This window comes from Gossypium hirsutum, chromosome D05, assembly GCF_007990345.1.
Source record: "Gossypium hirsutum isolate 1008001.06 chromosome D05, Gossypium_hirsutum_v2.1, whole genome shotgun sequence".
Classification (NCBI taxonomy): domain Eukaryota; kingdom Viridiplantae; phylum Streptophyta; class Magnoliopsida; order Malvales; family Malvaceae; genus Gossypium; species Gossypium hirsutum.
Window position 1 is genome coordinate 49,932,443 of NC_053441.1, and position 26,699 is coordinate 49,959,141.

General features: G+C 34.3%; 1 protein-coding gene and 1 pseudogene across 1 annotated transcript; one reads left to right on the top strand and one right to left on the bottom strand.

The window, feature by feature from the left end:
- The first annotated feature begins 4,933 nt into the window (after positions 1-4,933).
- On the top strand, positions 4,934-19,100 carry LOC121217193 (receptor protein kinase-like protein ZAR1; annotated as a pseudogene).
- A 703-nt stretch (positions 19,101-19,803) lies between these two features.
- Positions 19,804-21,607, bottom strand: LOC107903877 (auxin-responsive protein IAA32). Its single transcript, XM_016830053.2, has 4 exons — positions 21,180-21,607; positions 20,754-20,999; positions 20,118-20,229; positions 19,804-20,039 (listed from the first exon to the last, which is right to left on the bottom strand). The coding sequence occupies exons 1-4, from the start codon at positions 21,385-21,387 to the stop codon at positions 19,967-19,969; spliced, it is 639 nt and encodes a 212-aa protein (XP_016685542.1). The 5' UTR covers positions 21,388-21,607; the 3' UTR covers positions 19,804-19,966.
- Positions 21,608-26,699: the final 5,092 nt, after the last annotated feature.

Here is a 26,699-nt window from a genome sequence, read left to right on the forward strand (position 1 = left end):
TTCAATATATAAACAGAATAATAATGTACTCAACGCACTCAGATCCACGTTATCATGCATTTACATTACAATTGAGGGAATGATGTACAAGGTTTCAACTTTGGTGATTGAAATTGTAGCAATATGTTTTTAGTGAAATTGAAATAGTGGTTTCGAGACACAAATTTGAGTCCGTAAAAAATTATTTTAAATTTATTTTATGGTCTACCGTATGATAGGAATATTGTATAAAAATTTCGTTAAAAAAATTTTACCGGTTACATGTTTAAATTGATAAAAGGACCAAATTGCATGAAATGCAAAAGTTGAGTTCTAGTAGCTATAAGTATCAAATAGCTATGGAATTCAAAATTGGAGGTCCTTATATGGAAAATAGACCATTAAAGGAGTTAGTAGATAAGTATGATGATTCATCCATGGAAAATTAAATAAAGAAAATGACTAAATTGGAAATAGAAATAATTAAAGATGATAAAAATCTAATATCATCTTATTTCATCATCTTTCCCAAATCAAAAATATGGAAACCCTAGCCATCGAAATTGGGTTTTGAGCAAACTTATCTGGCTCAATTAGGTATGTTTTCTTGTCCCGTTTTTAGTAATTGTATATTTCCTAACTAAATTTAGCTATCTTAGGGATTAATTTTGTAAAGTTATCAAAGTACTAAAGTTTTTCCATGGATGAGTATGCATGAATTAGAAAGTTTTATGGTAGAAAATGAAAGGTTGTTGATAAATGACAACTTTTGTTAAGGAAATTTCGATGAAATTATGATTTAGGACTAAATTGAAAAAATGTAAAATTTATGGAAAAATTCTAAATTTTATGAAATAAATGGGTTGCTATTATTATATGTAAAATTCAGGTAGGCTTGAATAAGGATTAAATTGCATGAATTTCATTTTTCGAGCCTAGGACGAAATTAGAATTAATTAAAGTATAGGGCAAAATGATAATTTTGCCTAATATGTGAATTGGATTGAATTGAATATAAATTGATGTTAAATTCTTCATATAGATCCGGATAGACCAAATACAGAGTTAGATCAAGAAAAAAAAGTGTCGGATTAGTAGATTTTGGATACACAGATTTTATCGAGGTAAGTTCGTGTAACTAAATTGTGTATATTTATATGTTTGAAATGAATGTGAATATATGAATTGTGTATTTGTTATGTATATGGAATTGATTACATATCCAATAATGCCCGACAAATATTAAGTCTCGTTTGAATAAATGAAATTTGATTGGATACAGGGTTCTCGTATTGGTTGTGGTCCTGTATGTTGCGAACACACCACAGCTCGAAAGAGTGTCCCATTTAACCCTCTCGAGCTTCCCGTTATATGGTTCTTGTGAGCTACCTGTTAATAGCTCTTCGGAGCATACTGATCGGGTTGTGATCCTGCATGTGTTGTGGACACACCGCAGCTTTATAAGCGTCCCGATATATGGCTCTTTGTAAGCTTCCTAATTAATAGCTCTTCGGAGCTTCCCAATATGGCTCGCTTGAACTTCATATGATCCCGTTAATGGCTTAGATGAAGGCTTTCCCATTATAGTGCGACTAATAGTAGCACTCTCGAATTGAATGACGTTATAGTAGTCCTTTGTTTACTACCTTTATCCATCGATATTTCAAAAAATTCAACGGGCAAGTCACATGGGATATCTGAACTTGAGATGTATTATGGAATATCATGTTTATGGATATTTGATGGGAACTATGTATATAAAAATTTTTACATGATGAGCTCATCCTTGTTTCTTGATATTCACATGAAGTACATGACTAACATGTTTCTTGAGGTTATATGTGTTTAGGCAAATTGCCAAATTTTTTGGATGAATTTTGCATGCTTACTTTAAATGTAAATGATTGGAAAGTAGTTTCCCGTTATATGAACTTACTAACATAATATGCTTACTCATTTTATTTTCCTTATCTATAGTATTCAGAGACTGTTAGGTTAAAGCTTGGCGGAGATATATCACACTATTAATCGGCTCATCTCGTTATTTAGTAATAACTTAGGTTATAATGAATGTATAGTTAACTTGCCAATGTAGGCACATAAATTTTTGTTGTATTAGCCATTGGATGGCTTGTAATGGTCATGTTTTGTATATATGGTTTATCATGTTTGAAGTATGATTTGATATGCATTATGCATTGGTATCTAGGTAAGTATAAGTTTTGGAATGAATAATAATAAATTGTTTATTGAGGTGCCTAAAGCACATTTATTGTATGTGTAATATGTCAAGTTGAAGCATGGTTTTGGCTTGTTTTAAGTGCTTTGATATGTTTGTGAATGTATTAAGTGTTATTGTAAGTGGAAGACAAGTTTAGGTGAGAACAGGGCTAGGAATGGCCTTATTTTGTCCAACGGGCAGAGACACGGGCGTGTGGCTTGATCGTGTGACCTGCACCTACACACGGCCTAGCACACGAGTGTGTGACTTGGTCGTGTGACCTAAGTCGAGAGTACATGGGTATGGACACGGCTGGGGCACGGCCTGTGCCCTATTTCAAATGCCCACACGGCCTGAGACACGGGCGTGTCTCTTGGCCGTGTAAGCCACATGGCTTTGACTACACGGACGTGTGTCCTCTGCACCTAGGAAAATTTTGAAATTTGCGAAATCTCTGAGTACTCGGTTAGTCCGACTTGTTTCTAATGCATATTTTGGGCCTCGAAGGCTCATATAAGGGACTTTGTGAATAATATCGACATGAATGTTAAATGTTATCAAATATCTGTATTTGATCTGTAATTCCAGTAATGCTCTGTAATCCTGTTCCGGCGACGGATACGGGTTAGGGGTGTTACAGAAATGTCAAACAATAGACCTTACCACTATTTTAGGTTCAGAATTAGATTTTCCATGTCCGATTTATTGATATTGTCAATACGTACATAATTATTTCAAATTTTAATTAAAATGAGAAATAAATATGATTTGAATATTATAGAAATAAATCCTAAATCACAAAATGATAAGTTTAGTTCTCAATGTATATATTTTTTATTAATTTGATCCTTTTTTTTTGCTAACTTTAACATTAATTTTTGAAAATAATCAATTATTGTTCTTTAATGAAAATGCTGGCTAAACATTTAATTCTTTAATAATGTTGGCATTGTAGTATGCATGCACGTTATGCTGGCATGATACTATTTGTCTTGAATGTCATGTCAAAAATAATTTAAAATTTATAACAATATTTAAAAATAAAAATTATAAAAAATTCATAAAAATTCAATAAAAAAAGAAGGAGCATGAAGTATACATTGATTGTCATGCAGATTACCACGTTTAAAAACTTAACGTTTTAGTCAATTTTTATTAAAAAATCAATTTAACTTTTTTTGATAGGTTGATGGTCAATTTAACTTTAAAAAAATAACAAGAGTCAAATTACAAATAGAAAACGTTAAGAACTGAATTCCTATTATGAATCTCACATTTATGTCTTTTTAGAGTCACTGATTTATGTATAATTATTATTTAATACACAATGTAATACATAGTACAATTATGTAAATGAAATTTCTATTTTAGTTCAATGGTATAAATGAAAAGTTAGAGAAAAAATTTGTACAATAAAACTTTAATTTTAATTTAAGTTATATATAATTAAAAAGATAAATGTACTCATTTATTTTTTATATTTATATAAATTTACTTTTATATTAAGGGAGAAGTTAGGAGACTGGCAGTAGAGTGTTCAAATTTCGGTTAAATCGAATTAACTAATCGAATCGATCTAATTTAGTTAATTAGTCGGTTAACCGATCTAATTCATTAGACGTCGGTTAATGATTTTTGGAAGTTAGGTTATTGATAATTTGGTTCAAATAGGCAATTAGTTGATTAATCAACTTGATATTATAATACAAATTATATGTAGTTTTAATTCGATTACTAGGTCAAATGAACATTACCAATTTATTTTTTTATATAAATTCGGTTACGACCGAATTAACTGAAATATTTTGATTCAATTAATTATTTTTAAAAAAATTTCGATTCGATTATGGTTGAAAGATTAAAAAGTTCAATTAATTAAGTTATACTAGTTCGGTTCGTTTAACCGAACAGTTAATCGTTTGAACACCTTACTGGCAGGGATTCCAACCTCTTAAATAGAAATTTTGTTTTTTATCCCTTATAATTACCAAAATATTATTTTTATAAATAACAATTTTAAGAGGGTAATGTTATCTTTTTATATTTTATATCAACTCTAGAAAAGTAAATACAAAAGATATATTCGAATACAATGCATTATAATATTTATTAGCTTAGTTTTACCATTTCAACTAAAACTAGGTTTTATTTTTATATAATTTTTATTAATTTATTATATAATTCTTTTTACTCATAATGTGATTGTGTTATAATTAATATCTATAATATTATATTATATATATTATATCATTTTAGTATTTAATTATGAGGTGTAGTGTCATAATTACTCATTTCATCCCTTAATCATGAGTTTCTGTCCATGAAATGGAACACATTTCATGGCCAATTATTTATCTATTCAGAGAGCACTCACGACGAGAAAATAATCACTGTTGCTAACTTTAGATATCTTGATTTTGACAAAAAAAAAACTTTATATTTTAATAATTTTATCTTCATTTAAGTATGCACGTTTAAGAGGAAATAAGACTAGAGAAGTAGAGATACATCGGTATAAATATTTTTTTACAAACTTTCACCTTTTTTACAATTTTATTTTCTTTCTCACCTTATTAAGTAATTCACCATCTTCCCAAAGCTATCTTATTTTCCCATCATTGCCTCTCTCACCTTTCACAGTTCAACTCTCCATTCATTTTCCTTTTCAAGCTTTCTTATTCATTACTTGGTTTTTCCTAGTATAAAAAAGGTAAGTCCTTTGACCCCCCAAGCTTTGCATTTTCATCACTATTTTTCTTTGGAGATGTTTTCTTTGGTTTTACCTCTCTTGTGCTTTCATGGTGTTGTGGTGACTTGTTTGAATAATGAAGGGTTTGCACTTTTATCCTTTAAGAACTCCATTTATGAGGACCCTGAAGGGTCTTTAAGCAACTGGAACTCTTCTCATGACAACCTTGTTCATGGAATGGATTGGATGCAAAGAACAAAGGGTTGTTTCCATTAGCATCCAAACAATAAACTCCGTGGATTTCTTCCTTCTGCTTTAGGCTCTTTGTTTGATCTTCGCCATTTGAATTTGAGGAACAATAAGTTGTTTGGGGCTTTTCCTGTTGAGCTGCTTGAAGTTGAGGGATTACAAAGTTTGGTTCTGTATGGAATTCAATGTCTGAGGCTTTTCCAATCAATAGGGAGCTTAAATACCTTCAACATTGGATTTATCTGAGAATTCTTTAATGGTTCATTGCTTCATCATTGTTCAATGCAAGAGACTAAGGACCCTTGATCTTAGCCAAAACTATTTCACTGGTTCACTCCCAAATGGGTTTGGAACTGGCTTGGTTTCTCTTGAAAATCTCGATCTTTCATTCATAAGTTCAATGGTTCAATTCTTGGGATTTTGGGAATCTTTCTAGTTTGCAAGGAACTGTTGATTTGTCTCACAATCTCTTCACTGGTTTAATCCTAGGTAGCCTTGGTGATCTTCCTGCGAAGGTTTATTGATCTCACTTATAACAATTTAAGTGGTCCAATACCCAAAATGGTGCTCTAAAGAACAGAGGACCAACAGCATTTGTTGGTAATCCTGGTCTTTGTGGCCCTCCGTTGAAGAACCCTTTTTCTTTGGATACTACTGGTGCGACTTCGCCTTCTTCACATCCTCTTCTGCAGGATAATAACTCGACTGGGAATTCAGCTGACAATGAGAGAGGACTAAGTAAGGGAGCTGTTATTGCTATTATAGTGAGTGATATAATTGGAGTATGCATTCTTGGGATGCTGTTATCCTATTGTTGTTCAATCGTCTGCGTTTGTGATAATGATAAAGATGATCATGGTGATGGGTTTGAGAAGGGAAGGAATGGAAAGGGATGTTCGTGCTTCCGGAAAGTTGAGTTGGAAACTTTATCGGAAAATCTAGAGCAGTATGATCTTTTGCTGTCGGATACACAATTGGCATTTGATTTGGATGAACTACTTAAAGCTTCTGCTTTTGTACTGGGGAAGAGCGGAACTGGTATCATGTACAAAGTCGTGTTCGATGATGGGCTTATTTTAGCTGTTAGAAGACTAGGAGAAGGTGGCTCTCAAAGGTTTAAGGAATTCCGGACTGAAGTAGAAGCAATTGGAAAGCTGAGGCATCCGAACATTGTTACTCTCAGAGCCTATTATTGGTCTGTCGATGAAAAGCTCCTTGTATATGATTATGTACCTAATGGAAGCCTTGCCATTGCATTGCATGGTATGTTATCATTGTATTACTTACTAGAAGTAGTATAACCTTTTGGCAATTTGTATTAAATGTCACTTTTTTCTTATCTGTATCAGGGAAGGCTGGGATGGTATCTTTCACACCGTTATCTTGGCCTGTACGACTAAAATCATTAAGGGTATAGCCAAAGGCTTGGTTTATCTACATGAATTCAGCCCAAAAATATGTTCACGGAGATTTGAAGCCGAGTAACATATTACTTGACCAGAATATGGAATCATGGATATCTGATTTCAGACTTGGACAACTAGCTGATATTGCTGGGAATTCCCCAATCATGCAATCTGACCGAATGCCTTCAGATGAACCCCAAGAGAGACTACAAAAGAGTGCTTCCTCGGAAGCTACTGCCATTTATTCCTCCACGAACTTGAGATCTTTTTACCAGGCTCCCGAAGCCCTGAAAGTAGTAAAACAATCACAGAAGTGGGATGTCTACTCATATGGGGTAATCTTGCTAGAAATGCTCACAGGGAAATACCCTGTTGTTTGTGTAGGTAACTCGGAAATGGATCTTGTTCATTGGATTCAGCTATGCATTGAAGAAAAAAAACAACTTTTGGATGTTTTAGATCCGTATTTAGCACCGGATGCGGATGAAGAGGAGGAGATAATAGCAGTTCTAAATATCACAATGGCTTGTGTCTGTTGGCGCCCTTTTTTGATAAAAACGGGGTCGACTTGGGTTTCGAAGAAAATGAAACAGGGAGTCGCCACCAATCTTTTGTTAAGGTGTGATTGGATCACCTTGAAAAGTAGTTGCTTTTAATAAACGAGTGGATTTTATTAAAACAACAATTTAGGTCTGCGAAATTTAGAAAACGGGTTCGGGAGTCGGTTACGTACGGGGAAGGATTAGCACCCCGTAACGCCCAAATTGGTACCTAGCCGATTACCTGATGTCTTAGTGTCGAACATTGAAAACTTTAAAGAAATTTAAAATACGATCCTTTTTTTAAAAAAAAATTCGAATGGCATGAGTTTAAATTCAATAGGATATTTGACAATTTGGTTAAACGAGAAATCGAAACCCAGTACCTTAGGGCACGTTCCTCGAATTTCCAAACGCAAAACATTGCCTTATTTTTGAAAAGTTTTCAAAAGGATATTTAGCTATTTGGTCGAACGAGAAATCGAAACCCAGTACCTTAGGGCACGTTCCTCGAATTTCCAAACGCAAAATATTGCCTTATTTGGAAACATTTCCCTTTTTAAAATATGATATTCATGTGCATGGCGGAATAATAAACATGATTATGTAAATAAAAAAAATGAACAAAACGAATAATAAATAAATCATACATTCCATAGCAAATAAATAAATAAATAAATAAACTGAAGCATAAAAAATAGACATATAAATACATAGTAAATGATCATACAAAACAATAAAGGAAAATAGATGAAAATTATAAAATATGAACATGTATATGTACATGTATATTTAAGGGAAATATGTATAGTATGTATATACATAAAATTATAAAAAAATGAAAAAATATATGTGAATTATAAGATATAAAAATATAAGTATTTACATGTATATGTATATAGATTATAAAATACAAAGATATGTAAAATATAAGTATGTACGTTAATTTATAAAAACAAGAAAATATATGCATATATGCATTATAAAATATATATATATATAAGTAAATATGTACACATATACGTATATACATATATAACTATCATAAAATATAAAAAGTATGTATATAAATATATAAAATATAAAAAAATATATACTCCTATATATATAAAAGCAATAATAATAATAATAAATGATAATACGCTAAAATAATGAAGAAAATAATAAAAGTGTTAAAAAGGGACTAGATCGAAGTAAAAGCAACAACACGGGGCAAAATCGAAAATAAAAAACAAAGGGACTAAATCGAGAGAAAAGTAAAATTTAAGAGCCAATTTAAAAAGAAAAGCAAATTAGGGCCCAAATGCAACACGAGTAAAAATGGAGGGACCAAAATGGGAAATATTCCCGCTCACCAAAACACTGCGCTTCAGGTTGGACCAAATTGTAAATCAGAATAGATTTCAGGGCGAATTTAAAAACCAAAAAAAACCAGATTGCAAGATTATTTAAAAGCGGAAGGGCTAAAGATGCAATTAGCCCTTCCGTCGAAAACACGCGGATCCTCTAGGCGGGTCGGGTCGTCGCGCGGGTCAGGCCATATCAAAACGGCGCCGTTTTATATCAGCATTTAAGCCCAAATTTTCTGAAAAAAAATCCATTCAGCCCTTCTATTTTAAAAAATAAAATTTCAAAACTCTCTCCTCTCTTATCTTCCTCCCCAGAATCCGGCCGCCGGTCCGGCCCGGCCTCCGGCGTAGCACCGCCGCGTGCGGTGGCCGACGTCTCAAAATCAGATCTTTTTGATCCTAGTTCAAAGCTGAGTGCCTCTTAGGCACGGATCTGGGGCCGAATCTCGTGAACAAAGGCTTAAAGACCCGAAAAAAGGCGAAACCGCTCGCCTTCCTCCACGTCCGGCGCGGTGCAGGTAAAAAAGGTAAAAGCCTTCTCCTTTATTATTTTTCTTTATGTTTTCAAGTTAAAAATAAATAAATAAACTTGAAAGAAATAAAAACAGTAAGCAAAAGAAAAGATAAAACTGAGCAAAAAATGTTCAACCTTTTTCTTTCTGTTCTTTTATAAAAATCGAGGCCGAACCGAAACCCCTCCTTTTACATTGAAAATGAATGGCTCTTTATAGTCGATTATACAAAGTCCTATTGTTGTTTTGTTACTGTTTGCTGCGTTTCTGTTTCTGTTGCTGCTTCCGTCATGTTTGCAGGTGTTCAAGGAGGTGATGGGAGCAGGTGGAGGAGAGATGGCTATGGGACGGCTGTGAATAGAGGGCAGGTGAGGCGGCCAGGAGCAGGTGCGGCACAACAGGGGGCTAGGGTTTCTGCCCTAGTCTGACTGGGTTTGGGGCCGGTTGGGCTTATTGGGCCGTTTGGGCTCTGCCAATTGGGTTGATTGGGTTAGGCTAGTGGGTTGTCTTGTAATGGGTTTGGGAAGGGTTCAGATTGGGCTTGTACAGCTGCCCCTCTTTGCTCGTTGTCGTGTAACGATAACAGAGCAAAGACTAAGAAAGCCCAATTTCGCCCGGTCTCGTCGAGTCTCGACTTCTTGGTGCTTTTCTTCTTCAGGTAGCTTCATTTCAATCCACTTTGTCTTGTTGCGTCGATCCTCTCCTCTGCAATTTCAAGAAAAGATATGACTTGTGGCTTCAATCCATTCTGTTGTAACTTCAGGGGGTAAGGTCCATCATTTGACCCGCTCCACTGCAACTTCAGGGAGATCGGACTCATATCTTCAACTTACCCCACTACAACTTCAGGGGGATAAGTTTCGTGACTCCAACCTGCTTTACTGCAACTTCAGAGAGACAAGGTTTGTGACTTCGCTTCCATCTATTCCACTACAACTTTAGGGGAATAAGATTAGACATGATAAGAATCACTATCTTCTGTCCGCTCCGCTACAACTTTAGGGAGACACGCCTTATTGTTTTCAGTCTGTTCCACTGCATCTTCAGGGAAATAAGACTTGATGCGATCTACTCTGCTGTAACCTCAGAGAGATAAGATCCTTTAATCCACTCCACTGTAACTTCGGGGAGATAGGATAGTGTCTTCGATCTGCTCCGCTGTAATCTCAGGGAGATAAGATCTCTTATTTTAATCCGCTCCACTGTAACTTCAGGGAGATAGGATAGTGTCTTCGATCTGCTCCGCTGTAATCTCAGGGAGATAAGATCTGAAATTCTTTGGTCTGTTCCACTGTAATCTCAGGGAGATAAGACCTGACGTGATCTTCTCTACTGTAACTTCAGAGAGATAAAATCCTTTAATCCGCTCCATTGTAATCTCAAGGAGATAGGATTACTATCCTTGATCTGCTCCGCTGTAATCTCAGGGAGATAAGATCTCTGGCTTTAGTTTGCCCCACTGTGACTTCAGGGGGACAAGATCTGTAATTTCCAACCTATTCCCCTACAGGTCAGGGATATAGGACTTATGGTTTGAATCTGCTTCCTTACACTTGAAGATAAGATTTGCTGTCTTTGATCTGCTCCGCTACGGCTTAGGGAGACAAAATCTGTAACCTTTAACCAGCTCCAACGCAACCGATGGAGGCAAGGCTTTGTTTTTGATTTGCTTTGCTGTTAATGCAGGAAGGCAAGATTTGCTTCTTTAACTAGCTCCACTGCAATCGATGGACGCAAGGCTTTGTTTTCGATCTGCTTCGCTGTTAATGTAGGAAGGCAAGATCTTTTGTCTTCAACCAGCTCTATCACAACCGAAAGAGGCAAGGTTTGTGTCTTCGATCTGCTTCGCTGTCAATGTAGGAAGGCAAGATCTTTTGTCTTCAACCAGCTCTATCACAACCGAAAGAGGCAAGGTTTGTGTCTTCGATCTGCTTCGCTGTCAATGCAGGAAGGCAAGATCTGTAACTTCATTGATCTGTCCCTTGGGGAACATGACCTGTATGTTCTATTTTATGAACCTAATTGTGCCTAGTGATTAGGATGACATAATCAGAATGAATCAAATGCTCCTAACTAGATATGTATGAATGACATTTGAATGAATGCAAAATGTCATGAAGATGATTCCTTAATGCTTAGGTTAACATCACGTAAAAACTTATTAAGGTTTTATCACTGACGTACTACAACGCCTTTTTGCTCGTCTGGTATATCCAAAGAAACACTTAATCTGGTTGCCCCCCACTGTAAACCTTAAAGTTTAATCTATTAGGGCACAAAATTTGTACCATCATTCTCCCTCTACAATCCAAGGGTAGAAATATGGTTTTTCCTCAATCCTCTTTTATCACAATTCAAGGATATAGGATCTTAATCTTTCTGGTCCCCCTTACACCATTTCCAGGGTGTCGTTTCAAAGACTCATGCACAAATGAAGGCTCTCTTCTCCGAGGTAACCTCTTCCTATTGCCTAGTGATCATTGCTTGCTTGTTTATTTAAGCTTTTCATTGACACGACATCTTGTCCTTTTGTTCAATCAATGCATTTGTCAACAAAATCCAAAGAGAAAGTCCAAACTTAGACTCTTCCTTCTCAAATTTCCAACCTTCAAATTTGGCATGTTCTAAACAATAGTCCTGTTTCAGGTTCCTGTATTATTTAGAAACTTTTCAGAGTAATATGCAAAACTTCCTTTGTGAAAGTTTTATTGGTCCATTAATCATTATTCTAATGCTTGCAAAAAAGGTCATAACAATGGATAAGAATAAAGTTGGTTCTGAGCATAGCTCGAAAGAACAAATTATCGAAAATAGTGAAGAAGGACAACAAAAGAATTAATTGGGAATGTATATCTTGGAAAGAAAGAAAAAGTATTCCAAGAACAACAAATAACATGAGAATTGGGTGCCCCAGATATCACAGCTTGAACTTCTCTATACAAACTTTCTGAAGACCCTTTTGAGTTGGACATGTGTTTAGGAGATCTACAATGCTCTGTCGATGCCCTCAAGATGTCGCCTATCCTTTCCTGTTGATTCAGGCATGGCAAGATCAACACATACCTCAATATGAACAAAACTTGAGCAGCTTATATCACCTTCTGCCCCATTTTGATCAGTATTTGAGCCGCCCCTTTCGGGTTTTCAACTCAAATCCCCTTTGGCCTAAGGTGTCATTTGCGGGTTTTCCCCTTAGCCTCTCCATTTTTACTTTTTCATTTTTCATTTTTTTCATCTTCTTCTTTTTCTTCCTCTTTTTTTTTTTTTTTGAATCAAAGTGCCCTTTTGCAGGTTTTCCTTGGTCCTTCCTTCTTCTTTAAACGAAGTGTTTCTAGACTGGATCCGAGTTTATAGGATTAGCAATCTCACTCAGGATCAGTGCTCTTCTAAAAATGGTCTTCTTTACAACATAGGGACTTTCCTAGTTTGGCATTCATTTCCCTTTAGAATCCTTTCGTTAAGGAAGAATCTTTTTCAACATCCAGCCCTCTTGTGGAATTCTCTGAGACGAGCATGTTTATTATGGGCTCATATTATTTATTTATGGTACATCTGACCCTGATGAATAGCTTTTAACCCTTCTCCTAGGGCCAACTGATCACATTGCGATTGGATCCCTTCAACAAGCAATGAGGGGATTCTAATAGGTAGAACTACCTCAATCCTGTAAACCAAAAAGAGAAGTGTTGCCCCAGTACCGATGTTCGACAAACAATGAGGGTAAATGGTAATTTCTCACGTCAATCCTCGTAAGTCTCAGTCATTTTCCTTCAATTTTTGATGTTCAACTCTAGGAACTTCAGTGACGAATCGTGGTGTCCACTTCTGAGCTAATTTGAGACTTCAGCTATCGTGCTATTGTTTAACCTCAATGCATTCTCCAATACTCTCTTCTCTAAAATTCTGTATCGGTATACGATGACTTTAGCTCATGAAGTAGCCTCTCAAAATGAAACAATGCCCATTAGAAGTCTTCGATAATGGTGATGTCCATGCCCCATTGTGCTCAAAATTTGAGTCGTCCTTTTTCGGGTTTTCAACTCAGATCCACCTTTGGTCAAAGCGCCCTTTGCGGGTTTTCGCCTTGGCCTCTCCTTTTTTCTTTTTTCCTATTTTGACTTTGATTTTTTTGATTTTTTGATTTTTTGAATTCATGAGATTAGGCAAGTTCTGGTCATGCTTTTCGACCAGAATCAATGTTATTCTAAAGTCTTCCACATAAGATCTTCCACTTTTATCTTGTATGTGAGAAACCTTCTTTGGTACCAGATTTCTTTCATAGAGCCCTTTTGGGACGCAACTACGACAAAAAAATTTGGATCTCTATCTTTAATCAGGATAAAATCCAACAACATCTTGAAGGGATGGAAACTTCAACTTCAAATGGGTAAAGCTATGCTGACTCAAAGAGAGAGGCATTGCCCCGGCAAAGAATTGCATCGTTCGCACTGTAAATTTCTGACATCGTGCTGTTGTGCAAGTTTTATTATAAGAATCGAGGCATACCCTGGTATGATCATACAAAGACATCTTTGAATTTTTCGTCTCTGTAGGCAGGTCAATTCTAGTCTTCATCAAGCTCACAATTTCTAATGATTCACTGAGAGGTAGGATCTGTTTATCCTTTTGTTCTACCATCCTCAACAAGTTTGGAGATAAGCTACGATCTGTGTCATCTTCAAAGTCGTGAGATCCCTCTAAACACATGCCTCACTCAAGTGGAAAATCTGAGTTTGCAGCAGTTTCATTCATGTTATTGATATCTGAGGACTCATAATAAGCACCGAGGAATATACAAAAGAATGTATAAATTTATGAATGATTATTTGCAATATGATTATGAATGAATGTTGTGGAAGAAAATCCAACAGAATGAAATAATCAAAAAGAATGAAAGAATATTGGCTCAAAAAAGGAACGCAAGGATGTATTTTATTAGAATAATAACGTTCAGACATTAGCCTATTTCACAAAGGAATTTCTATCGCTTCAGGCTAAAAATAGCAAAAATGTTCTGAACATTATTCTAAATAAGCTCTAAAAACTACAGGGATTTCTTCTACAAGCCCATTGCTTGGAACACTCCAGGTTTATAAGGGCGGACATCTAACAAGATCCCTTTTCAATTATGCCTTCATATATGGTATTGATGTGAAAACTTCCCAACACTTTCTCATATATTGCGTTCACCCCATTGTTAATCACGATTGGGTGGCGAATTTTCTGCATTAGATGAGTCACCAAACTTGACGACACCCATGTTGATGAGCTTTTCAACCAGTTTCTTGAAGGCTATGCAGTTCTCTATGGAATGCCCCGTATTTCCCGCATGATATTCGCAATGTGCATTCGCGTCGTGCCATTTGGGGTACGGTGGCTGTGGAGGTTTTGAGTAGAAAGGAGAAACAATGCGTGCATCGAATAACTTTTGATACAGCTCGTTATACGACATCGGGATGGGCGTGAACTGGAGGTTCTCAGTACCTTGTTTCACACTAATTTCTTGTCTAGATGAACCTTGCTGACTAGCAGTCACCTTTCTTGGCTGTGTAATCGATTTGTTGTAAGTGTTGACATTGCTCACATCATTTTCTTTCTTCTTTAAGTCTGACCTTCTATTATTCTCCCCAGCATCAATCTTTCCACTTCTCACGGCACTTTCAATCATTTCACCGCTCATGACTATGTCTAAAAAACTCATCGAAGCACTTCCCAACATGTGAGTGATGAACGGGGCCTTCAATGTGTGGATGAAGAGCATCGTCATTTCTTTCTCTAGGAGTGGCGGCTGAACTTGGATAGCGACCTCCCTCCACCTTTGTGCGTATTGCCTAAAACTTTCATTAGGCTTTTTCTCCATATTTTGAAGGGTAATTCTGTCAAGGACCATATCAGCTACATGACTGTATTGTTTCATAAAGGCTTGTGCTAAATCCCTCCAAGAACTAATCTGGATACGCGTCAATTGATTGTACCACTTAGACGCTGCCCCTGTGAGGCTATCTTGAAAGCAGTGTATGAGCAGTTGGTCGTTGTTGACGTATCCGGCCATACGCCTACAGAACATAGTAATATGAGCTTCTGGGCAGCTGGTCCCATTATATTTCTCGAATTCCGGCATCTTAAATTTGTAAGGAAGCACCAAATCCGGAACTAAACTCAGATCTTTCGCATCTATTCCACGATAGCCGTCGATACTTTCTATCGCCCTAAACTTCTCTTCAACCTATTTCCATTTCTCCTCAAACTGCTTTGGTAACTCCTCCTTCATCTTGTCTTTCTCCGCTACTTCATCGAAGTCCGGGACAACCAGATTATCGTCAGGACTAGAACCAGATCTGCCCTGAAGGTTCTTCGGTATTGAAGCGTCACCTTGAAAGTGCTGAGGCCTAATCGAAACAGAAGATCTTCGTGGATGTGGTTCAATCTGAATTTGCGCTTGCGGAGGCGTGTATCCTAGAGAAAAAAGTGGCTCATCATTGTTTCCTTCTTCATCGCAAACCACAGGATTTTTCCCTTTATCCACTCCCTTGGTTATTAGTTGCGTCAATTTAGTCATTAGTTCATCCTGAGACTCCTTCATCTTTTGTGCCATGTCTTTCTGGATCTTTTCCATATGTTCTTTCATTTGCACCTGTAACTGGTCTTGCATCTCTTTTTGCGTTTGCTCCAGTTTCTCTAATCTTTGATCCATTTCTTTGGCTTTGCGACGAGTACCGTAAGGATGTTTGGTTGATTGGTTTTCCAGATTAGCTGAAATAATTTTACATAATTAGGGTCACTTCGTGAAAATCTAATGTATATGATACAATGTACTGCAGATGCATGAAATGAATGCCTAAAGAGACGTTGATTCTGATTCAATTACATTTAGGAAACTTTTCTAGAAAGTAAATTCCCTTACATAAAACGGATACATGTACGACCTTACCCTCATATTCCAAGAAACAACATCGATTTTTTCTTCATCCGCATGTTTGAGGTAATCTCACCAATAGATGCCATTGCTAGCTCATTTTCTTAATCTTGGTCGCGATCCATCATCTGCCCATCTTCATAAGGCTCGTCAGCTTGTTGAAGGCTTTTGGACAATCGTCTCGAATCCCCAGGCCACCAAGCAAGGTCACGAACTCTTCCATCGCCATTCTTATGTTTCTCAGAATATGTTTGGGAAGTCGTATTGTTTTCCACTTTATCAAGGAATTCGTATTCCATGACAAGCTTTCTAATTTAGTAATTGGATTTGAATCCATATCTCTTTCCTAAAATGCAAATGCAAGGCAATCATAATCAGAACAAAACAAGATCGGTTAGTAAAAAAAATAGAAGCAAACAAGGAAAACAAAAAGTACCTAATCAGGTAGATACTAGGGGTTTGGAGTGGCTCTACCTAGGTTAAGTTCCTAAGTCTACCATATGAGGGTTGGTTCTAAAGTAAGGGTACCCGAACCAGCAGATTCCTCGATCCTCACCCATTATAGGCTCATACGGACTGAGTTCAGTTCAGGGGAATACATTTCCCTATGGCCATGCAGAGATGAAGATCTCACGAAGACATAGGTACGGATGTATCCCGAAAGCGATTCACTATCCCATGCGGAGGTGAAAACCTCACGAAGGCGTAGCTTCTCACTCCCACTTAAGAGGGTGTGACCAACGGCCATGCAATGCAATGTGCAGAGATATAAAAATTTTAGAATACAAAACATGATAAAAACTATAACTCAAACAAATGAAATGCAATGAGAGGATCGTATATTTAAACCAAATTTTCAACTTTCGACAAAAAGACAAGAAATAATCAACTCATGGCTTGACTCTCTTATTTAAATTCCCCAGTGGAGTCGCCAAGCTGTTGGCGCCATTTTTTGATAAAAACGGGGTCGACTTGGGTTTCGAAGGAAATGAAACAGGGAGTCGCCACCAATCTTTTGTTAAGGTGTGATTGGATCACCTTGAAAAGTAGTTGCTTTTAATAAACGAGTGGATTTTATTAAAACAACAATTTAGGTCTGCGAAATTTAGAAAACGGGTTCGGGAGTCGGTTACGTACGGGGAAGGATTAGCACCCCGTAACGCCCAAAATTGGTACCTAGCCGATTACCTGATGTCTTAGTGTCGAACATTGAAAACTTTAAAGAAATTTAAAATACGATCCTTTTTTTTAAAAAAAATTCGAATGGCATGAGTTTAAATTCAATAGGATATTTGACAATTTGGTTAAACGAGAAATCGAAACCCAGTACCTTAGGGCACGTTCCTCGAATTTCCAAACGCAAAACATTGCCTTATTTTTGAAAAGTTTTCAAAAGGATATTTAGCTATTTGGTCGAACGAGAAATCGAAACCCAGTACCTTAGGGCACGTTCCTCGAATTTCCAAACGCAAAATATTGCCTTATTTGGAAACATTTCCCTTTTTTAAAAATATGATATTCATGTGCATGGCGGAATAATAAACATGATTATGTAAATAAAAAAATGAACAAAACGAATAATAAATAAATCATACATTCCATAGCAAATAAATAAATAAATAAATAAACTGAAGCATAAAAAATAGACATATAAATACATAGTAAATGATCATACAAAACAATAAAGGAAAATAGATGAAAATTATAAAATATGAACATGTATATGTACATGTATATTTAAGGGAAATATGTATAGTATGTATATACATAAAATTATAAAAAATGAAAAAATATATGTGAATTATAAGATATAAAAATATAAGTATTTACATGTATATGTATATAGATTATAAAATACAAAGATATGTAAAATATAAGTATGTACGTTAATTTATAAAAACAAGAAAAATATATGCATATATGCATTATAAAATATATATATATATAAGTAAATATGTACACATATACGTATATACGTATATAACTATCATAAAATATAAAAAGTATGTATATAAATATATAAAAATATAAAAAAATATACTCCTATATATATAAAAGCAATAATAATAATAATAAATGATAATACGCTAAAATAATGAAGAAAATAATAAAAGTGTTAAAAAGGGACTAGATCGAAGTAAAAGCAACAACACAGGGCAAAATCGAAAATAAAAAAACAAAAGGGACTAAATCGAGAGAAAAGTAAAATTTAAGAGCCAAATTTAAAAAGAAAAGCAAATTAGGGCCCAAATGCAACACGAGTAAAAATGGAGGGACCAAAATGGGAAATATTCCCGCTCACCAAAACACTGCGCTTCAGGTTGGACCAAATTGTAAATCAGAATAGATTTCAGGGCGAATTTAAAAAACCAAAAAAAACCAGATTGCAAGATTATTTAAAAGCGGAAGGGCTAAAGATGCAATTAGCCCTTCCGTCGAAAACACGCGGATCCTCTAGGCGGGTCGGGTCGTCGCGCGGGTCAGGCCATATCAAAACGGCGCCGTTTTATATCAGCATTTAAGCCCAAATTTTCTGAAAAAAAAATCCATTCAGCCCTTCTATTTTAAAAAATAAAATTTCAAAACTCTCTCCTCTCTCATCTTCCTCCCCAGAATCCGGCCGCCGGTCCGGCCCGGCCTCCGGCGTAGCACCGCCGCGTGCGGTGGCCGACGTCTCAAAATCAGATCTTTTTGATCCTAGTTCAAAGCTGAGTGCCTCTTAGGCACGGATCTGGGGCCGAATCTCGTGAAACAAAGGCCTAAAGACCCGAAAAAAGGCGAAACCGCTCGCCTTCCTCCACGTCCGGCGCGGTGCAGGTAAAAAAGGTAAAAAGCCTTCTCCTTTATTATTTTTCTTTATGTTTTCAAGTTAAAAATAAATAAATAAACTTGAAAGAAATAAAAACAGTAAGCAAAAGAAAAGATAAAACTGAGCAAAAAATGTTCAACCTTTTTCTTTCTGTTCTTTTATAAAAATCGAGGCCGAACCGAAACCCCTCCTTTTACATTGAAAATGAATGGCTCTTTATAGCCGATTATACAAAGTCCTATTGTTGTTTTGTTACTGTTTGCTGCGTTTCTGTTTCTGTTGCTGCTTCCGTCATGTTTGCAGGTGTTCAAGGAGGTGATGGGAGCAGGTGGAGGAGAGATGGCTATGGGACGGCTGTGAACAGAGGGCAGGTGAGGCGGCCAGGAGCAGGTGCGGCACAACAGGGGGCTAGGGTTTCTGCCCTAGTCTGACTGGGTTTGGGGCCGGTTGGGCTTATTGGGCCGTTTGGGCTCTGCCAATTGGGCTGATTGGGTTAGGCTAGTGGGTTGTCTTGTAATGGGTTTGGGAAGGGTTCAGATTGGGCTTGTACAGTGTCCATAGCAGCCCTGAAAGAAGACCTACCATGAGGCATGTCTTTGATGCTTTGGAAAGGTTGACAACATCAACTGATTAAGAAATCATTAAAACCAAGTTCCTTTCATCAAACTGGGGAGGCATGGTTTCGAAATTATGGTTAGTTCTGCTTCAACTGAAACTGTTAGCTCGTATGTACAGCAATAACGACGCAATCATGCTGGAGACAAAATGTTCATGTCTTTGTTTTTGTAGGATTCCTTCTTAGGTAATATGTTATTGCTAGGTAAGTTCTTTTTGCATGAAATGGCTGTTGGTGTATGTGTGTGTATATATATGTGAAGTATACGTGATAGGTCATATTGGTAAAACCAATCATTTTATTTGTTTTTTTTTCCTACTATGTTACGAATATTTTTCATGTATTTAGAGGACCTTAGAATTATATATCCATATCTGGGAAATCTATATAAACAAGGTTGAATTGTTAAAATATTAATCATATAAGAAGTATGGATGTAGGTAGATTCAATGATATAATGAAACACAATCACATTCATATGTTGTATCAATAGGGGGTTAGTTTTTCATAAATTTAGGTTGATAAGATGGAAATTATTATTTAATAGTAGAAATAATTAAAAATTAATTACAAAATACATAGAAATTCAAAGTTGGATAAGAGAAATAAACAGGTTTGGAGTTGTTGAGTAAGCTAAACATCTTGTAAGCACTATGAAAACGAAACACAGCAGCTACGTACTCAGAATGATGGACGATGAACATCATCCTTCTTTCGGCATATACGCAGCCGTTTCACCCGTTCCACGAACTCCCTATATTAAAATTAAAATTAAAATTAAATTATGAAAGCAAAAGTGAAATTTGAGAAGATAGCAGGTAAATTAGCTTACTTCCAGGGGACATCCCCAACATTCCTCCAATTTTCCTCTATGTCGTCTTTGTATAATAACCAATACTCCGACTCCACTCCGAATAACCTTAATCCCGAGAGTGAATGTCTCCCTGTCCGACCATCATTTAGATAGCGCTCACGCATGCTGAAGCTCTTGATTAAAAGAAATTTTGGAGGCATAATGATTTATTTGATTTTTTAACTTTGTAAAAAAATTTATTTTAGCCCTTCATTTAATTTTTTATTTTTTAGCCCTTTAATCTACGTTTGTTTTCAAATCACCCTAAAATGAATTAAAACGGTAATATTTTTTAACTTTATTGACGCCGTATAAACGTGGACATTTAATTAATTTTTTTAAAAATTTTAAAAATATAAAAACTATTTTTAAAAATAAAAAAAAAGTGTTTTTAATATTTTTAAAAATAAAAAATTAATTAAATGTCGACACGGTAATCTACATGAATGACATATCAACAAAATTAATAAAGGTTAACTTTTCCTATGGAGAGTTAAAATAATTTTTTTCTACAAAATTAATAAAGGTTAACTTTTCCTATGGAGAGTTAAAATAATCTTTTTTCTAAATTGGGAAGACCAAAAAAGTCACTACCTTATAAGAATAATAACATACCGAACATTTCTTCGAGTTGTCGTGCAAGGCCTAAGTAGCCGCCATGATCAGCCATGCAAACTTTTCTACCAACCATAACTCCATCCATGTTTACCTTAACATAAACCCACCTCTCCTTGCTTTCAACCCCTTCTGCTTCGTCCTGACACTCCTCGGAATATCCAGCGTTCGAGCTTTTTTGGTGTGACGAATTTGGCTGGCCGGGCCAATTTATCAGGTCACTATATCTGCCTTCGAAGCTTACCACTGACTCAAAAGAGTTAAGAGTTAGATCATTGCAATCATGTTTAAAACACTCAAATTGAATAGATCAAACAAACCACTATTTCTCGGTTGAACAAGTTGATCCAATATGCTTTTTTCAACTGCGAGTATAACTTATAATGTGTAGAGGGATCAAACTGAATAGAAAACACAAAGACTTACAATGTGTAGATGGATGGTAAGGTTGAGGTTGGAAAGTTCCCAGACTCAGACCAAGATCAATAATACCATTTTCTTCATTACTTTGATAATTATAAACTGAGTGAAGAATGGAGTCGTTTAGAAGAAAGCTTGAAGCATTGGAATCCATTAATTTGATTCTTTTTGTCACTTCAATTGCTACCAAAAGCAAGTTGGTATGCTCTAACATCACCACTTATTTATATTAGAGGCAGAACAAATATAGAAAAAATACCACATTAATTGTATTGAAAAGTACATAAGTACATTTTTCACCCACTATAAAAATAAAATCAAACCAATACAAAGTACAAATGGACCCACGTATGTCAATTAGGCATCATAAGATTGGAGACTTAGCAGTTACACTAGTGAGATTCAAACCGGAATGCTCAAGAAGAAAGGGTCTTAGGTTTTATCAACAATGTCAAGGCCTTGTTCGTTAAATACACATTAATTATTTTCTATTAAATTTAATGATGTGAATAGAAAAAATTATTAAAACATGACCGAAAAAAAAAGGGTCAAAACTTATATAATATGAATTATTAGCTTATCAAAAGTTAAAGAAATGTAAAAAAAAAATTAATTTACAATTTTAACATGAAAAAAGTTAAATAAATATGATACGAACACATGAAATAGAATTTGATCGGATAGGAGAATATAATAGTGAAATGGGATGTAAGAAGTAGGGGCACCAAATGTGGAAGACAGGAAAGAACTGTCCATAATCAATGATTGATGAATGGTTTATCTTCTTGAAAACCACAAGAACAAGGGATGGCGGAAGTGATCTTAACCAAAGTTTGGTCGGATTTTGCCGCCCAACAATTGCTACATTGGCTCAGCTTTTCAGCTACTTAATTCAAGTGAACCAAAGTAAAGCTTGTAGATAAGTAAGGAAATTGGAATTTTCTTTACGATCCACATGATTTTTTTATTAAAATAAATGTTGAACATACAAATGAATTAAAAATAGTGGAGTTGATTTAATCATACGTATTTACGTAAATTGAAACCAATGAATTAATAAAATTGAGTGATTTACAGAAGTTTTGAAATTTGCACGATGCCCATTCCTATGCTACCAGAAGTGGTTTGATGTGTCTCCAAGAGATTTGGTTAATTGACACAACTGCACCTCTTCAATGAGACATTGCTCAGAATCTCTCCTACCATTACCTCTTCCCCAAAAAAGTTGTTTTCTTTTGAGGCATTCGTTTCATCTACACAAATTGAAATTATTTAATACATATATTTTACTGAATCCTTCAATTGGTTGGGTGCTCATTTTCTTCGCAATAGTTTAGATTTAATCATTATTGTACAAAAAAGTTTTGTATAAGTAAAATATAAGTATTATTTTATGAAGAGGGAATCAACTTGTATTGGTATAAAATTTAAGGGTTAGTTCTTTATCACTGTTGTGATTGGAAAATACTCTTCAAAAATGTTTTTTAAAAAAAATAATTTCGAAAAGTATGATAAAAAAAGTGCTCTAAAAAGTATGTTTGTTAGTTTTTAGTGCTCTCCATTGCTATAAAAAATTACAATTAAAAGTTAAAAAATTTTAGACTTGATCATGGACCGGGCCAATGCCAAATTTTAGGCCTATTTTCTAAATTTAAGCCCAACTTAGCTCGAAAAATGGGCCTAAAATTTTGCCTAGGCTCAACCCAGATAAAAAATGAGGAGCTCAAATTTTTTATTATATAAAATAAATTTAAAAAATACAATACATCAAGTACACTAAAAACATTAAAATAAATATTTCCCAATAAATTGAAAATACATTAAAAATGTTTTTATACAACATGAAAATGGTTGCTATACTTAGTAAACAAATACCTCTAAAATAGTAGCAAAATTAACAATAAAATAAGATTTATACAATATCCAAACAATAACAACAAAATAATAGCAATATAGTAGCAAAACAACAGTAAGCAGCAACAAAAAAAATTTATGCAGTTTAGGTTAGACTTGGCCAAGCCTGGGCCAAAAAATCCTTATTCGAGACCCGACGTATTTAGAAAATGGATATTATTTTTTGTCAAAGCCCATTTTTCAAGCCTATATTTTTGTTCAAAACCTCCAATTTTTCGGGCAAACCTTCGAGCCTAGGCGAGGTGGCCCACCCATAATTAGGTTTACATGATAGTAGAAAGTAAATAATTAGTTAAGTTATATGATATTTAAATAGGGTTAATATTTGATACACTAATAGTGTACTATTTTTATTTCACAACTAGCCTTAAAAAATTATTTTACGTCTTTTTTTTTGAATATATTTTTTTATATCTGCTTTCGAAGTTTACCACTGACTCAAAAGAGTTAAGAGTTAGATCATTGCAATCATATTTTAAACACTTAAATTAAATAGATCAAACAAACCACTATTTCTCGGTTGAACAAGTTGATCCAATATACTTTTTTCAATTGTGAGTATAACTTATAATGTGTAGAGGGATCAAACTGAACAGAAAACACAAAGACTTACAATGTGTAGATGGATGGTAAGGTTGAGGTTGGAAAGTTCCCAGACTCAGACCAAGATCAATAACACCATTTTCTTCATTACTTTGATAATTATGAATTGAGTGAAGAACGGAGTCATTTAGAAGAAAGCTTGAAGCATTGGAATCCATTAATTTGATTCTTTTTTTCACTTCAATTGCTACCAAAAATAAGTTGATATGCTCTAACATCACCACTTATTTATATTAGAGGCGGAACAAATATAGAAAAATACCACATTAATTATATTGAAAAGTACATAAGTACATTTTTCACCCACTATAAAAATAAAATCAAACTAATATAAAGTACAAATGGGCCCACGTATGTCAATTAGGCATCATAAGATTGGAGGCTTGGCTGTTGCACTAGTGAGATTCAAACTTGAATACTCAAAAAGAGAGGGTCTTAGGTTTTATTAACAATATCAAGGCCTTGTTCGTTAAATACATATTAATTATTTTCTATTGAATTTAATGATGTGAACAGAAAAAATTACTAAAACATCACTGAAACTGTCAAAACTTATATAATATGAATTATTAGCTTATCAAAAGTTAAAGAAATGTAAAAAAAAATTTAATTTACAATTTTAACATGAAAAAAGTTAAATAAATATGATACGAACACATGAAATAGAATTTGATCGGATAGGAGAATATAATAGTGAAATGGGATGTAAGTAGTGGGGGCACCAAATGTGGAAGACAGGAAAGAGCTGTCCATAATCAATGATTGATGAATGGTTTATCTTCTTGTGATATAAACACCATGCAAAAACACACTAAAAACCACAAGAACAAGGGATGGCGGAAGTGATCTTAACCAAAGTTTGGTCGGATTTTGCCGCCCAACAATTGCTACATTGGCTCAGCTTTTCAGCTACTTAATTCAAGTGAACCAAAGTAAAGCTTGTAGATAAGTAAGGAAATTGGAATTTTCTTTACGATCCACATGATTTTTTTATTAAAATAAATGTTGAACATACAAATGAATTAAAAAAGAGTGGAGTTGATTTAATCATATGTATTTACGTCAATTGAAACACGTGAATTTATAAAATTGAGTGATTTAGAGAAGTTTTGAAATTTGCAGGATGCCCATTCGTATGCTACCAGAAATGGTTTGATGCGTCTCCAAGAGATTTGGTTAATTGACACAGCTGCACCTCTTCAATGAGACATTGCTTAGAACCTCTCCTACCATTACCTCTTCCCCAAAAAAGCTGTTTTCTTTTGTGGCATTCATTTCATCTACACAAATTGAAATTATTTAATACATATATTTTACTGAATCTTTCAATTGGCTGGGTGCTCATTTTCTTCTCAATAGTTTAGATTTAATCATTATTGTACAAAAAAAGTTTTGGATAAGTAAAATATAAGTATTATTTTATGAAGAGAGGATCAACTTATATCGGTATAAAATTTAATGGTTAGTTCTTTATTACTGTTGTGATTAGAAAATACTATTTAAAAATATTTTTAGAAAAAAATACTTTCGAAAAGTGTGATAAAAAAGTGCTCTAAAAAATATGTTTGTTAGTTTTTAGTGCTCTCCATTGCTATAAAAAATTACAGTTAAAAGTTAAAAAATTTTAGACTTGATCATGGACCGGGCCAATGCCAAATTTTAGGCCTGTTTTCAAAATTTAAGTCCAACTTAACTCGAAAAATGGGCCTAAAATTTTGCCTAGGCTCAACCCAGATAAAAAATGAGGAGCTCAAAATTTTTATTATATAAAAACAAATTTAAAAAATACAATACATCAAGTACACTAAAAACATTAAAATAAATATTTCCCAATAAATTGAAAATACATTAAAAATGTTTTTATACAACGCAAAAATTGTTGCTACTTAGCAAACAAATACCTCTAAAATAGTAGCAAAATTAACAATAAAATAAGATTTATACAATATCCAAACAATAACAACAAAATAATAGCAATATAGTAGCAAAACAACAGTAAGCAGCAACAAAAAAAATTTATGCAGTTTAGGTTGGGCTGGGCCAAAAAATCCTTATCCGAGACTTGGCGCATTTAGAAAATGGATCTTATTTTTTGTTAAAGCCTATTTTTCAAGCATATATTTTTGTTCAAAACCTCCAACTTTTTGGGCAAGCCTTCGAGCCTAGGCAGGGTGGCCCACCCATAATTAGGTTTACATGATAGTAGAAAGTAAAAAATTAGTTAAGTTATATGATATTTAAATAGGGTTAATATTTGATACACTAATAGTGTACTATTTTTATTTCACAACTAGCCTTAAAAATTGTCTTACGTCTTTTTATTTTGAATATTAGACTATACCCTTGTAGAATACTTGTCAATCTCTTAATCCTATTTGTGAAGTCTAAAAATCCCAATAACAGTGTACCAAATATTTTCTCATTTAAATAATTTAATACAATGATACATGAAATATGAAATTTAAATGTCTTTTAAGTAATTAATATAAAATACTTGTAAAATTTATCATATATAAAAAAAATTAAAATTAAAAATAATAAATAAGATTTAAATAATATAACATTACATAAAATATTTAGATAATTAAATATAATCATATATAAAATATAAATCAATCTACTTTTTTACATGCCTTTTAAATAGTTAATATAAGTAAGGATATTTTGATAATTTTCACTTTTAACTGCAGAGTCGAAAACAAAAACACTTAAATCTCAGCTTTTGTATTTGGGTGGAAAAATATTTTTCCATCCCACTTTTTACTATAAAAACTAAGTGTTTCTTACGATTAATATTTTAACAACTTGTCATATTTCATACTCTATTGATGTAAGTCAAGTTTAATATAAATTAAAAAAATTATTGACTTAAATGAAATGGTCATTAAAACTCTTATCAAATATCTGTTTGGCACGAGTTTGAACTGTGCTACCCCCATCTCATACACCTAATATCATATTAAAAAATTTTAAAATATTTATTGATATAAACTATACTTTAAATTAATA

Coding starts and splice junctions, on each gene's coding strand:
- LOC107903877 (XM_016830053.2), bottom strand. CDS start 21,387: ATGTTAGAGCATACCAACTTGCTTTTGGTAGCAATTGAAGTGACAAAA. Junction 21,000..21,179: donor TTACCATCCATCTACACATT/GTAAGTCTTTGT, acceptor CTTTTGAGTCAG/TGGTAAGCTTCGAAGGCAGA. Junction 20,230..20,753: donor ACAACTCGAAGAAATGTTCG/GTATGTTATTAT, acceptor ATGGTCGGACAG/GGAGACATTCACTCTCGGGA.